General features: G+C 44.1%; 1 protein-coding gene across 3 annotated transcripts in view; it reads right to left on the bottom strand.

Annotated features, from left to right (window-relative positions):
* The window catches only part of LOC111248422 (cell adhesion molecule Dscam1-like), a 134,582-nt gene extending 118,360 nt beyond the window's left edge, over positions 1 to 16,222 (bottom strand). Inside the window, exon 1 of one of the 3 annotated variants that reach the window (XM_086982702.1) lies at positions 15,148 to 16,222. In XM_086982702.1, coding sequence (XP_086838828.1) covers positions 15,148 to 15,241 — 94 coding nt within the window. In that variant the 5' untranslated portion in view covers positions 15,242 to 16,222. The remainder of the gene's footprint in view (positions 1 to 15,147) is intronic. The other 2 variants (XM_022800752.2, XM_022800751.2) reach the window with 2 other exon arrangements.
* Positions 16,223 to 16,446: the final 224 nt, after the last annotated feature.

Below are 16,446 nucleotides of genomic sequence, written 5' to 3'. Positions count from 1 at the left end.
TCTTCTGCCAAAGGATTGCCGCGTCTTTATAGGAACATTCGGATTGGAAACATAAAATCACAGAGTTTATATAGAATAGAGAAGAACGGTCTAGCTAAATGCGTTTAATGCGAAGCGATCGGTCATCTAGTACCTGTCAAAACAGATTGAAGCAGTGGAACTTCTTCTACAAATGTGCGTTTCTAGGGCAATTAGGATCAAAATACTACAGTGCAGCATACTTAAAATGATTGTTTTGAGTTCTACGTCCAGTACTGGCGTTAGGCGTTGTTATAGATGGCTGGCTTCCAGGATGAAATAAAAAGTCCGTCTATGCCGGGTTTCCAACCTAGATTACCACCTGCGTTTCTAAGTTTAGTAGATAAACACGCTATTCTTGCACAATCACAGGGAAGTGTAGCATATTAATTTCGCTTTTTGACATCCACTTTATCCTTGAGACAGTCGAACCTCCTGTGAAATGTTATATCAATATGTTACTATTAATGTTACACCTCTTAAATGTGTTGCATAAAATATGTAGATGTATTCCTTCAATTGAACAGACAGAAATATAGCTCAAGGTACCCAAATGCGTGTGACCATTTTAAAATATTCCAAAACGTATCTTATTCAAGTATCAAAAATGTCGTACATTCCCTTTCTAAAGTGTATACTTTTCCAGCAGTCTTGTCAACGGGTTTTCTCCTAAAGTCAATCTAATTTTTACCGTAAATTCACCTCACACTCCTTCTATCAGTAGCTTGTATTCACTTTTAGAGGAAAGCGAGAACGATCTTTTTAGCAGCCACCGCGTTGAGAGCAATCCACCTTTGCTTTCATCTTATTTGTCGCTTAAAGTTATCGCCTAGGTAGAATGGCGTGCTCATTAGGGGTTGCTCAGCCGTAGTTGATCAGTGCGCGCGCAAAACGCTACAACACGCCTACTAGAACCGTCGAGCCGAAGCCGCGATTGTATTGTGCGATCTCCTGGTCCCCAGTATTAGGGTATTGGAGGTATCCTGTGTATAGCTAAGAATAGGCGCTAGGCATAAAAAGTTAAACATTCAAATATAATAATGGATACACGGTCGTTTTACTTCTAACGTATTCCAGGGTGCCGCTGTTGGCACCACTTCTCACTCACGGCGCTGGATGCGGCAATAAACGTCTTTGCTAATATATAATTATTTCGGCTATTGCTGCCGGTTCTGCAATTGGTGTAACTCTTATTATTACAGCCAGAATCGACTTTTCTTTCACAAAAAGCAGTTTCTTGGCAAGACACCCGCGTATACTCAAACGCGGGAGCCCGTTCGCCGGCCCGCTCATACAGCCGATTGTTTAGTCGACGGGGTCCAATACTATTATCAAAGCGTGAGGCGGAAGTAGTGGAGTCGATCAATTAAAATTAATTACTCAAAAAAATAACTATTGCTGCCACTAGTCCAGCAGCGGCAGCTGATTCTACAATAGAAGCCAAAGCAATAGCAGAAGCAGCGGTTACCACGTATATAGAAACTTCTTTCTCGATGCAGGACCAACCTTCACTCCTCTTGCTAGTTCTCTATTGTTTCCAATGGTGTCCCCGAAGGCGGCACCGCCTACACAAGGGGGCTCGTTACGAAACGTTCCGCTCGGACTCGATGCTTAGATCCAACGATGTGAGGATTGCCACAATGACCACAATAGCAACACCAGTAGCGAAACCCCCGTATTGCAGCCCTCTTGTAGTAACTAACGCACTAGCCGAACAAAAACACGGAAGCTACTGCTGGACAAAGCAGATTGCCGTAAGAAAACGCTGTAACCGGGTGGGGGCAGCATTAGTGGCCGAAGGTTGGGGTAAGCGGGAAAGAGGTAAGGGACGCAAACAGGTAAAGTGAGTGAAGTTTGGGGCGGGCAATGTGCGAGGTTTTTGAAAATCGTGTCTGCTCACTTTTTAGCATTCCCCATCGGTGCCTTTGAGACCTGTGCCGTAGCCACCACCGACGCCACTGCGAATTGAACGAACGCCTGCTAATGCGCTTCTACACGGCACCTAGCACAAGCTATTCGAACTAAAAGAAACATAGGTTCGGACAACCAGACGCTTGAACGACGAAAAATAAAGGAAGGTAAAGTGCTAACGTATTTTTATAGCCAAGCAGTAGGCAGTTAACTGGCCGACCGAATGACGAGCACTGAGATCAACGGCAGGGCAAATCGCGGCGGGTTCCGTGGTACATCTTTCTTTTCGTCATTGCCGTTGTTCCGCGCAGCATTAAGCCATCGCTTAACCCAGCTTTTTCTCTTAAGCCCTTACTCTCTAAGCAAGGTGCGAACGGTCGACGCAACTGCAGATCCTTCCGGACTTGCAGATCTAAACAATGCCATCTCGGGCGTAAGTTGTCTTAGTGCTAACAAGACAAAGTGCTCCATCTAGTCTTACCCAAGGTTTTTCTTGGTCCTTATCGCTTCGTTCCTTTATTCATCGTCGGCCAGACCTGCGTTCAACCAGAAAATCACAGCAAGACCTTTCGTTTGGCCTTGTGCCGTTTGTGATAACGGTGGCGTGTTGTCATCGTTGCAGTAGATCGTACACCTGATAGTAGATACACAGAAAGCTATAATCGGTACTATGCACTTTTGCCAAACATTAGACGATGATCATCTTCGCTTATTCTGCATGGCTCCATCTAGAAACGTTCCAAGGATATACGTGGTTTTAACATAAGCATAGGTCGTCGGCGCTAAGTGGAGGTGCCAGCGAAAACTCGACAGCTCTCTTGCGGTCAACTGGCATAGCACGTCTTGATTGATAGGTCGCTCTGATCGGATCGTCTGAATTAATCAAACATCGACACTATTAGCGGTGTCTGGCAGCGTACGCCGATGTAAAAACAGCAGCAGGTTTTTGACCAGAACAGTGGCGGGCAACACTTGTCTGAAATTAGTAGACTGCTACTAGCATTCTGTAAGTACAATATGAGTGAATGCGATCAAGTCACACAACATGAAGGTTTAGTCCTCACCTATCACTTAGCCCGATTTTTACAGTAATGCCAGTCTAGGGCAGTCGAGTCTTTGTTATGGGTTTTAGTTGTGTTTGTACCAACGACGTGAAAAAGGTACTGGTGTCTGATACCCGTCGGCAATCCCACTTAAAGAAAAAACTCGCATGAAAGGAAAATACGCTTGTTTGTAGATGTGTCTCTTTATGTTACCAACTTATGGGACCGAGTCAGTTCCTACAATTACGGACCACGTGCTGTCCTTTCAAGCTCTGCAGCCTCTTTCAACCGCCTTCCGACTCCCGCCCTTAGAGATTTTCAGTGGAAAGAGGCACTGGACGAAAAAGATTTCCTTTTCTATTCCTGATCCATGTACAAAATAGAAACGGGCTGAAAGTCTGGTCGTTTCGGTCGAATTTCACTTGCGTAGCATTTTTCGGTCAAACAGACGGTCGAGAAATAAACTGAGCAGACGGGAATTCTGTTGTCGCCATCCCCAACGCCACCAGTACAGACTGACTGGCTACACGGACCGAGCGGTGGATCTCTGTTCATCCTCCTCAGAACGCTCAAGCCGCCTCGCCTGTGCAACAAGCAAGCCTCTGAACCTTCCGTCCTCAAAAAGCGGTTACTGCCGCGCCTTTTTTCTGCCTAGATTTCCCTGCGGTGCAGGACGGTGACTAAAGCCTTTTCGTGCAAACCTGAGCTCCGCGCTCCTGGTACTGCTGCTGCTGTTGCACCACCTCGCACTCGGACAGATGGACAGAGAAGTTCAAAACGAGGGAGCAAAGGGAAGAGGGGATTTGGCAAGACAGAACCCACATGCAGCACGGCAGACTGGCTCAGTGACTTTGTCGTTCCCTTAGGGAACTAAAAAGGCATTTTTCTTGCTATCTTTGAACTGAATCTTTTCAGCTTGACTTACGCGCTCTCAAACGAGGAAACAAGCCAAGGAGGGAGCCAAGAAAGCAAGGCGACTAAAAAGAACACTAGAAGACAGCCAGACAGAATCGTTCGAAGTCTGTTCTATCGACCTCGTACTCAGACACGTTCGCATTGCCTTATTCCGCTTTCTCTCAGCGACCCTTTCCTTTGCGACCCACTTGTACACCTGTCGAGCATTCGAAGACACTAAGTACCCCAGACGGGCTAGGTTCGGAAGGATTCAAGCGGGATGCGACACACGTGGATTTCGAGGTATCGCGCCGCCATGCAAGTCGCTGAATACATAAATCTTTTTTGAGTCAGCGATTTCTAAAGTGAACAAGTGACGCTAATACGACCAACTCTAGTTAATTTGTCTGATGTTATACCTACAAATATAATGTCTCGTTTTCGCCTCATCATTACCACGCCATTGGTACGCTGATGCTGAAGGTGTGGACGTCGTCAGCAAGTACAATTATATGTAATACTGTTATTTCTTCGTAAAGAGTCGTCATAAGCTTCGCTTTGGATGCAAACAATAATATCTCTGTTAAGCCAGCACTTTTTGCTACGTATAAAGAGGCAATGCAAAGGAAGCGGCATGAGGGCTTAGCCAGCTAACCCCTGGCTGAGCAGGTCAAACGTTGCTGATTTAAGCACCGCTAAAAATGACAGGTTTAATAAAGTAAACAAACAATCCTTAAGAGTACAGTGCTTTCACCGCACCACCTTTGGTAAGTTTTCCGATCTTACGAAATCAATAAAGCAATAGAAGAATTACGATTACTTCTCGACGCACTGAAGCAAATAATCCAATGGCGGTTGGCAGGGATTGAGATTAAATCAAATTATGCAGCTACAGAAGTATTTTCACAAACGCTTCTGATCATTCTATATATATGTATGTGGGTGTGAGGGCATATTTGTGATATAGGCGCATATATGTATGTATCCTGTTTTCCAGATGGCTACGAGTATATTATAGCCCATTTTTTTTGATGAAGACAGACAGAAAACGGCAGAGGGTGTAAGGTTGATGCAACTTTCTAGCCTCGCATGTGGTGGAGCAAAGTTTGCCTATTTATGGATGTTGCAAATAAAAGCGGCAGACACACACATCCCGTAAAATGAACGATAGAGCCCCTGTTGCTAATTGTTATCACTGCTACGGTAACTGTGGCTATTGTTACTGTTTTTGGCGTTATTGTTGAACCATATATACCTAGTAGCACGCGAGAAGGTGCATACGGTTGTGGTGCAAATGCGCAACAGACAGAAAAACGAGGCGTTGCCGTTTCAACATGCATCCATTCCACGGAGAACAGACGCAGACAGGACGAACTACGAAAAAAAGGCGCTCAGCATCGCCGCCCGATCCGGCCCAATCAGCCCCTCAGGCAACAACGCGAACAGAACGAGGTAGTACGCACGAAGGCGGCAACAGCAAGAGCAGCAACAAGAAGGGATCAGATATACCACATCCGCCGCGTGCCAATAGATAGCAGACACAACAAAGAGCACAGTCGACTGCCAGTACCGTGCTCGCTATGTAAACGCCATATGGAGAAGTAGACATCGTCACCATCACTGTCATCATTAACGACAACGGTAATAGCAACTATGTTAGTAGCGAGCACTTTGTTTCATAGAGTTGTACACACAAATTGGTTAGTTATCTCTAATGTTTTGTATTCTGATTTTTGCTAGCTATTGGCTGACATTCTGTCCGACCACGAAATCTCGGTGGGCGTTTACTTGATCACTGGAACCATTAACTTGTCTGGAAACGGCTTTACTCAAAGGTTCGTAAGGATACAAAAAAAGGTTAGCCTAAAAATTATATATATATATATATATATATATATATATATATATGCATAATAACTGGTTGTGATATTTTGTTGGGAACCGCCATATTGTAACTTGTTCCAAATAAATCAGCAACTGAAAATAGCCGCCATACGACTAATATACAGGCAGCCAATCACGGAACTCATCTCCCACGCCAGTTAATTCTATAGCACAATTTACGCTGATTTCATACCAATCGCCAGGTCGGAGTGACTCTAATGAAAAATTAACTCAAGCGTCTCGTTGGCGCCTTTGAGACACTTTTCTTTGGCCATATCGGTAGCGATCCTGCTCACCTTTGCCATCTATGTGTGAGACCCACTAGCGAGCCAGGACGAAGACAAGTGAAAACTGTGTAAAGACCCCCCAAGATAGAATGTGCAGTAGCAAGCACTCGTGGTATGTACTCTTTAGGCTGTACGTCCTGAATCGAGGTAGCCTTCTACCGAGTTTCTACCAACATACAGTCACCACGGGTCGCTCGACAACGTAGTGGGTTTGCTAAAATTGCAGCAAACATCGCAAGAGAAGAAGGATGAAAAGAAGAGAAACACTTGCCTTCAGAATGCAACGAACTCGTTTTCCACCGCAACAGCAAGTTGCTCAAACAATCGCGTCGGTGAGTAACCCGCTGAAGTTGAAAAAGAAAAGCTTACCTGCCGCTGAGTATACCCATTGCTCATCCCCTCGGCTGACTCTCCCTACAGTACGGAATCGGCTCTCAAGCGCATCGCGTGCCTTGCGCGGTAAAGGGGTTACGGAAACAGAGCCATCGTGATCATGTTCTGCCTTGTCCACACGGGCATTTCTTGCAGGCAGAAAAGCGACGTCGGCCAAGTTAAGGGTTGAATGCACGCCCCGGCTTCTCAACTGGCAGAAACAGTTTGCGGCCCAACGGGTAAATATTGATTAACACAATTTGGTCCTACTGCCAGCACCGGTCCAGTTAGTAGAAACAATAGGAGCGGCAGTCGCACGAAGACGTCGGCGGAAATCGGCTGAAGCTCCTGCCTCGACGGCGAGAAACGGCTGCGATGTTTGCTGCTGCTGCAACAGCGGGCAAAGCTCGGAAAAACGAGGTGGTGAAGCGCCCGCCAAACTCTTCCCTTTATTATGACGTCCTTCCCAGCTCACTCCGAGGGCAAAAAATTATTGCAAAAGAATGGAATGAGAAAGAGCAAGCACGAAACGCGGAAATTGGTATCCGATGTCGATTTACCGGGACAGAAGAGACGCTCGTCCGCGTTCGACCGAACGGCAAACCATTTGACGACCGCTGGTCTGCCTGGCTGATAAATGAAGCTGATGCTACTGGTAGCGATAACTGAAGATGTTGAGACTGGGGTATTTAAAAAATTACAGCTGCTACGGTCAAGAGAAAATAACGCCAGCTCGGATGAGTATGGCGAGACGGTGGTGTGCAAACGTTTGAGATTTATTATATCGGTCACAGGATACATTTGAGCTAGACGTAGATATTGCAGTGATTAATGCGTTCAAGACGAAATGCCAGCAGGGCAGTGAAGTTAACAAAGATCAAGCGCGGCCAAAACTGAAGACACCGTTGAATAGTCAGTTGCCGTTCGGTATTTTTTTAAGCAGCATGACCTTTGTAGGAAACCTCGTTCCAGGGCAGTCATCAACGCGTCTTACAGTATCAAACCCTTCTTAATGATCACTTACACTGCCCTATTTTAATTATCGCTGATACTGCTTGTGATCCAAGATTTTATTGTTATACCTTATTATTTTATAGCAGGTAGTAAATTACTAAAGCCACATATTCTCTTAAGTAACCCGTGCAGGCTGGCAGAATATGGCACACATCATAGCGACGAACAGATAGCTTATTACTCGAAGATTTTCACTAGCATATATGTGTGGATACCATGTTACGACGCTGACATAATTCATTATTGCAGTCCAAGTAAAAAGAAGAGCGGCGTGTTCCGTGAAGCTCCAGTGCAATAGTTTTTCTATAACATATCACACAGTAAGCGTAAGGCCATTTTTGACTTTGTGCCGTTGTTGAGGCTATAATTTAGGACATGGCTCAACTGGTTTAGCTATTTCTTATATATGTATTATTATAATCTTTGACGGTCCTTAGATTTGTCTGATCTAGTGAATTAGATATCTGCTGTCTTATACGTGGCGTATGTACAGCGATCTACAAATTTTCAAGAGTATCAAATTGACAGTTTGGTACAGGAGATTCCCTCATGCAAACGCACGTATGAAAGACACCCTCCGTAAATCGCAGGAAACATTGCCTCCCTTAAAGCGTCCATCAGTCATATAGGGGAAAGCCGTTAAAGTATCGACGCCAAAGGGTGCGCTGTAGTAAGTTGATCTTCCTTTGTATATAAAGAAAGGTCAACTTTGGATATATACGAATTTTGATCTATTCATTTCCATAAGCATTATAGGAGCAACAGCCATCAAGCACATATATGGAGCATACTGATCACGGCCACTCAAAGGTAGCCCGCATGTGGTTAGTAAATGCCTTTAGGTTAAATAGACAACACAAAAACTGCAACTTTGGAAAGTCTTTGAAAAGCAGAACACCCTTGGACCTACAAATTCAGCGAGGCGATCTTCTGAGTGATTACCGTCATAGCTATTGCCACCATTATATCTATGATTGCATGTTATCATTGTTATCAAACAGTTCTGAGCAACTTTTAGAACGGGCGTAGCCTCGATTGAACTCCCATCGACTTTTCCAAGATCCACATGCGCATGTTAGGGCAGCATCCATCGTTTCATTAAGCTGGCAAGCCAGACTCGCTAGTGCCACATAATTCGGCATGTATCTATCACAGTATATGTGGTACACACATGTGTACACAGCGATCTCTAGATGCCCAAACACAACCTCAGAAATGGGGCACAGAATAAGTGCCTCTTAAGTCAAGCGCATTGCTGTTTATCGTAGAGGAGAACGGAACAAATACAATTCACACGTTTGCTTGCGCTCGCCCGGACGGGACAGCAGCAGCTGTAGTACTAGTGGACCAGCTAGCAAACCGGAAAGATGTTAAAGAGGAATATCCCAGCGCTATGTGAAACAGCATTATAAAGAGAGAGCGTATCGGAAGAAAGGAAAAGGGAAATACGGACATGCGGATAAAATAGGTGGGCATGGCCCAAAAATGCGAGCATATAAGTGATCGAGAAGAGGCGAGCGGGGCAGAAGGAGAACAAAGACGAAAGCTATATAGCTCCAGTAAGGAGACACCTAAAGGGGGCGAAAGCTTGAACTCCTCATCGAATAGCGGGCTGCAGGTCGCCGCTGTCTATCAACTATCGGCTAGATCTTCGTTTTACCTGCTGATGGCGATACGTTGTACGCGAGTAATAATAATCATAATATTACTAGTAGTCGTCGTAGTGGGGGAAAAGATAGTACTAACGGCCTCTGCTCCGGCGTTGTGTCGTCGTTAGATTTTAAAAATTAAAGACAGCATAATAAATCACTTTGACTTCCCTCCATACGGCAACGCCATGGCCTCTCTTGATAGCAGCTGCGAGCGTCCATGTAGGCTGAGTTGAACCGCGCGCGAAACTGTGCGGTTCAAACAGGTCAACGGTGGAAAATGTGCGAAAGAAGGAAAGAGTAGATGGTCCTCATGCTTACGGCAGCTGCTGAGCCGGCTGCGGCGGTCGTGAGCGCTTAACAGAAGTGGCAGTAACGGTGCTCGAGAAGAGGGGCGATAGTGGCTCCACGTCCGGAGCAACCCGCAGCTAAAAAGAGGAAGTAACTACCACCTCCGTTAGCAGTGAACGGACGAATACATATAGTGCTGACCGAGCGAGCGACCGACCGACCGAGGAACGGTCGAGTGCTGCCGCTAGTCTAGAAGAGGCCTCTCATCACCGCCGAATAACAGATAGAGAGTGAGCATGAGTAGTACGGCTGAGGAGTAAAGCAGAGGCAGTCGTAGTCGCGCTCGCGAAGATGAAATTGGGGAGTAACGATTAACGAGAAAAGTGGGATGATATAGGGGACGCGAACCGCCTTCATTGGCTAGAATCGTAGTAGACGCGAGGCAAGGGAGTAAAAAGAGAAGCGACGCGCGCCTATAATTGTGCCGTCTTACAGGGATATTGAAAAAACGTCGGGGGTCGTCGAATCCATTGACATGGTGCACGAATAGAGCAGAGAACGAAAGCAGCAGCAGCAGCAGCAGCATGAACAGTCCAAGGAATGGAAAGGATATCGTCCTGAGACACAGTGGTGGGTGTGTCGATATCACCAGGCTGCCTGGACGTGGACAAAATCGACGGCGCGGGATGGATAGTGAGGAACGAAGTTGTGCAGGGGATTTACGACCGGGTCAGACACACTGTATATATGTGATCGACGGATCTGAAATTAAATGGATCGAACGATGTTAGCTAAAAAAGCAAGTCAGTCAGAACGACGAAAGAGAGACCAGAACCGTCTTAATTTTGAGTTTGCTTTGAGAAATTCCCTTTAGCAATTTCAACACGGTGAACACCGCCGTCTGGTGGGCAGAGCATACGATTTAAATAACCTATATATAGGAATTTGTAAAATATATAGTGTACTGCCCACGATCGATTGCGCGGAACCCAAATGTAGAGCGCTCTTCTAAACATCGCCTAGTAATAGGTTATTAATATTATAGCTACTGTGTCATATATTTTGTTCGTCTGATTGAAAACAGAGGTATGTTTTCACCGCCGAAAATAGAGATAGATCTGTGCAAACTACTTATGTAACAGCAGATAAATAGTTTACACGACGAAGGAACGTTGAATAGCTTCAATCAACTGATTACATCGGTGTCCTGTTACCGTTGATTTTTCTTCTGGTCCTTGTTTTCACCGTTTCCCTATTTTTTTTTGCTATTTAACTCATACATGTGTCCTTCGTTATCGTCGCATTTGTTTAATACAAACGTCCAACTGTCCATGGTGTTAACCCTATGACGTTCGCATGGTTAAACCTCGCCGATACAGATTCTAAGCTATCAACAGGTTGAATTCTCATGAACTAGAAGAAATAACACGATTCTCTCGTTAGCGACCGTTCTCTTTAACACAGTCGCATGCCATTTTTCTCTCTTGGCAAAATCACGGCTACGTGTTTCTATTTAGTTGGAGCGCAAGTGTGTTCGACCATTCAAAACATGACGTGGATTACGTGTTGTTGAAGCGAAAAGAAGAACGTGCGAACGACAACATATCAACTGAAAAGTTCACAGCGCGTAAGCTGACAACAGCGATTGGGGTTCGTCTGGGTTGGGTGGTTCATGCCGGTACAGTCTTTGCTCATCAGATGGATATATGCGTTTCCGACGTAGCGTCAATAACATGCAAATCAGAAAAGTTTTACACTCAAAACGAACCTTGCAATTCCTTAATCTCGGGCAACGCTTTGGCCTCGATCGGTCGTTATATACTTCGTCGTCCTAGCAGCAACGGCCGTTCACAAGTGTTCGAGTTTACCGGTAACGTACAAGTTGTCGCCAAAAATTTTATGGTATTGGCCAAACCGCACTGGCTATCAGCGGGTCACTGAGGGCACGCGGAACTCAACAAGACCTATATCGTGATGGAATATAAATTTACACACGGGTACGAACCGGAAAACGAAGTCAGGCTCGTTTTATAATACGCTGCCGTATCACGTTCTAATTGGGAGCGCTAGAGAATTCAAACGTTATGCGCTTGGGTTTAGGTGTCCCAAAATCACGCAACGTTCTGGAAGCTGACTGGCTATTATAAACGATAGTCTTAGTAAATAGAAAAGAACCTTTTTAAAAATTTCTGCTTGAAGTTTTTATCCTTGACTTAATTAGTAAGTATGTATTAAACAACACAATTGCTATTGAAGAATGCGCTTACTTTTCTAACTTATGTTTTTTCATAGTTGACTTTTGTTATTTTTGAGGCTACTGTAAAACATAGTCTACCAAAATCATACGTCTTATTGGACATATAATACCATTTGGCCTAAATAAAATAATAAATATTTAAATATAAATGAAATAAATATTCTCTCACTTCCGGTCATTAAATGCTAGAAAGACCAGCCTTCTCTACGCAGCTTTCCATAACTGTATCTAAAATATCTAGTTGTTTTATTGAATTAGCCCGTGCAGCGATAATAAACACGAGTAAAAATTATTTTCAACCGGAGAAAATACTGCGCCATGTATTATCATTTAGCGAAGCGAATATAATTTAAAAGAGTTCTCCTACCACATTACACCAATACAAGAAAAACAGCGACAAAGTCACTTTGGCCTGCCCCTTTTTTCCATCCATCATACGTCTCTTCACACCACAATAAGTGAGTAAGATCGAAAGAGTGGCAGCAAGTAAACCTTCTGGTTGAGATGGCCACAGTAACTTAGGCTCTCTGCTTCGTGGTTCGTTTTCGTCTCCTATTCTTCGAGGGGAACTGTTTGACCCCGAAACAACGGTAAGCAGCGGCCCCGCACTAAACGATAAGCTATCAACGCAACTCAGAACAGATCCGGACACTTTCCACTTACAGACACAGTTAGATACTGATTGTATGAGATAATTTAAAGCTGGTTTTGCAACCACAGCGTGCGTCGTACCCTTAAAAACTATTACGGTTATCGAGGTTGGTTTTCAAGGTTTCGATCCCAAGGCCCTACCAAATAGCCTTGACAAATTTCCCTACCTTAGATTGAAGACTCACGAAACGAGGCTGTCGCACTCAAGCCGGACGCTGATAAGCTGTTATAGATACTGGTTAACAGTCAATTACCTTGGATCGCCACAACACACGAGGCGAAACGTCTAAAAAGCATTGAACTTGCGCAACCTTCGGGACATGACAAAGACATTTTCTAGGCAGAAGGCTAACCTAGATAGCACGAGAACTAAATAGCTATGGTAGTATAGCGCTCGCTGTACGAAATGGTCCGCCGTGTGAATTAGCTAGGGACAAGTTATCAGATTTGCGTGACCGACATTCGAATTGAGGGGTGCTAGAGTCGCACGAAAAAGCAGCGACCCTCCCACCCTAACACCCACTCGCCTCGCCTAAGTCCGAAAGGCAAAAAGGAGAAAGGTTTTAAAGTCTGTTTCTGTATACCCTGTTTAAGTCTACGTTACTGGCGTTATGCTGCTGCTAGAGCCAAATATTGCTCTCGCTCGCGGTGGTAACACTGTTTGGGCAGCCGAAACCCGGGTTTACATGAGCCCTCGCGACGGGAGTAAATATTCTGGACACGTGCACTTAATTCGAAACAATGACGACGGCGACACTCAAGACCTCTTTCTTCTAAAAAGCCAACCAACCAACTTTGGCTCCCTTCAGCGCCAAGCGGCTGAGCATCACGAAGTTCAGTCAGTCGACTACGTCGTCGTTGAAAAACTCAGTCGAAAAAATGTGGCACGAATGAATGCGGGAAGAAAGGAGGATGATAAGGATGAGCTGGCAGCGGCGGATAAAAGACAAAAACCTCAAAAAAATAGCATCGTAGTCTCTTATGCATAAGATATATAATATATACACAGGAACAAGGATATTAATACTGGCGTTATAGACATGGTAGCCATAGCAGCAAAACTGACGTCAATTAAGGATACTCACAGTAAGCTTTCATGTAACCAACGTAATATTGACTTAATAATGCTCACCTATAGTAAGGTAGCTTACCACAAGAGTACATCGACTAGTACAGGCTTCCACACGTACGAAGATGTTATCTGGCAAGCGACATTGAGCAAACCCGATCCGATACGGGAATTCAATAACGTTATCAAATAAACTGCACGATTTAAAACAAAAAAAAAAAAAAGGAAGCATTGATATCGTTAACACTGGCCAGTTTGGCGAACGTTGTAGTAGTGACGTAGCAAAATGTATAAATCTATGGCTTCCAGATCAAATTAGAGGAAATTAGAAGCGAGCACACAGATAGAACCAGCCTCGCCGATATGGTGATCAGCGCATCTAAAGCTGTGGTCTTTATTTTATGTACATACACCTAATGTTAGGTGTGTGAATTAAAATGTACTCCAATAATCTTCTGCATACTTCATCGTCTTTATACTTTTAGCGAACTTCAAACCATCGACAAATAATTTAGCAAGAAAATTGCACGTATAGACATTTTACACGAAGTTCAATAAAAATGGCTATCTGTAGTAGCAGCTGTCTAGAGGACTGCACCGTATATTTTGTTTTTATTATCCATAGCAAAGAGAAGTTAAGGCTCTTTAATAATCCAAGTGTCTTATGAAGGTTTTCGTCAGCTTATCATGGTCAACATCGAATGCAACCCCAATGATTATCGAATAATATACGATATGTTGACCTAAGAACAGCTGGGTGCCACAAAGATATCGGAATCTATTCCTGCTGCTTCCTGAATAAGAGCGCAAATTCCCCCTGTTTTATGACAAAAAAAAATGATCAATCAAATCAGATTCTTGCCTGTGAACGCCGTATTGCTCAATGTATGGACGTGCAGTATGCTCGAAGCTGAGATAAAGTAAAATAAATTTATGCATCACGTGCGCATTTCTTCCAAAGTAAAACGCATTCATTTTCTGCTGATTTATGCCAAGGTTAAAAACCTTGAACCTTAGTTAAGCGTCAGCAACCGTCCGATTTAAATCATTCCTACGTGAGATTATAAAATCGTGGCACGTTTGTGACAAACGTGTCAATCAATACATAAAGGGTGGAGTAGTTCTCTTAGAGAACAGCAGCCTTTAGATATGATTAAACTGACCCGCATAGAAGATAACGAGGCTGACAGCACATGTTTCAACCCATGGACTTGCATTTAAATAAACGAATTTTATAAATGCGACGTAATATTTTTCAAGCACAATTTCACTCCGACAAGCCTCGTCTGTTTCTCGTCTGCTATAGCTCATTATCCGCCTGATTTTGACCATTACAGACTTAGAAGCACTTCTAGTAAATTATGAAATAAGCTTCTATAAATTATGTAATGTAATATATCTATATACATATCTATATATATATATATATATATATATATATATATATATATATATATATATGACATATATATATAGATGATACATAAAGACATTAACAAATAATCTTAGCGGGATCATCTACTTAAATCGTCGAAAGATCAATTAGATTAGAGATTTTTTTTTTCGCAGACTACACCGACGACATCGTCCTTATCCTGTATTTGACAATTCAATTTGTACAGTTTTTTTACGTAGGACATATTGAAATATCATCCTTGATCATCATCGAGCCACTAACAGCCCTTGGCAGATAAGGAAATCTAATACGGTAGAGTTTTCTCAAAAAAGTACTCACTGGCAACACCTTCTATAGTTCTCTATAACCTAGTCTATTGATTTGTGGAACCTACAAGCTGTGTATACTGACCTTTTATGATGAGAAGTAGAAGTACACCAGGGGCTAGCGCTTTCATTTTTCTTCGCCTCGGGGCCGCTGTTGTTGAAAAGTTAAAATCCTCCATAACGACTTCACCACGAGGCTTCTAACCCCGTCCTCGTGAGATGAAGAAGCCAGCAGGTGTCCAGAAGTGGTTCTGGACAGTGCACGGTGGCCCCGCTCTATCCTGGCCACACTCTACAAGGCATCGTCCACTATGTGCAACTGATGCTCATATCCGTCCACAATCACCACTATCATTATTATCGTCATCTTACTGTGTCCCTTAATTCACCAGGACACATTAGATATCAGCAGATGCACTAAGCACACACCAAATGATATCTTCCCTAGTCTTCGATCCTTTTGTTTCTTCGTTTTCTCGGGTTATTCTCTTTGTTTATATACGATGCCCTAACACTTGAACATACCTCGACAACACCTCAATTCAAAGGCAAACACCATTGCAATTGAGCGTGCCAACCTCATGATGACTCGTGACATTTAAGCATTCACTTCACACACATCGATTAGCATACTCATCATAAGCATTTGAGTAAACCGATTACACACATCTGCAGATCAACGCGTAGCTGCAATCCACAAGACACGCACAAAAACACACGCTGTTGTTGATCTTGTTATTGTTGTTCCTTGTTACTTTTTTGTTGATTTCTCTGCTTTCTTGACTCTCCCCTGTATTTCATATAGGTGAAGGAATAAAATGTTACCGCTCCAGCTGATGTCGACTAGCAAACTGACCGATGCAGGGTGACAAGTTAGGGTACTAATAAGAGCAGGTTTTGCAATCCGATACCTTCTGCTGTGCTGACGGCTTTTGTGGGAGAAAATTTTGGTCAAGAAACTCGCCGCCACGAGTACTAGTCGAAAGAACGATGCTCTCTGCACTTTGTCGAACGTCAGCGACTTAGATCAGTGCCAACAGAATGACCAGCAGCAATGGGAATTAGTGCTGTTCCGTAACACTACAACAATTGGACGACACGACAACGCAGCCTCCTCTTTGTCGTCCGACCGCACGGACTCTGGCCGGGCGCTCGTCCGTTCTTAGAACTCTGCATGCCATGTGCTCCAGAACTCGAGCTACTAAAGCGCCGCCCACGTACACGCAGCGCCCCCTGTCTGAGACCCCCGTAACTAACGTGTGCGCGCGCTCTTTACATTGTGGGCCACGGTGAGGCTGCTGTTTGTCTGTCTGCTGTGTTCCGCTAGTTCCGCCGGCAGGAGAGCCGTAAGGAGGAATCTCGGATCAACCCAAGGCTGTTGAGG

The sequence above is a fragment of the Varroa destructor genome, unplaced genomic scaffold, assembly GCF_002443255.2.
Source record: "Varroa destructor unplaced genomic scaffold, Vdes_3.0 BEIS01000003.1, whole genome shotgun sequence".
NCBI lineage: Eukaryota > Metazoa > Arthropoda > Arachnida > Mesostigmata > Varroidae > Varroa > Varroa destructor.
Note: the sequence above shows the minus strand (reverse complement) of the source record. Positions and strands in the feature narration are given on the sequence as shown.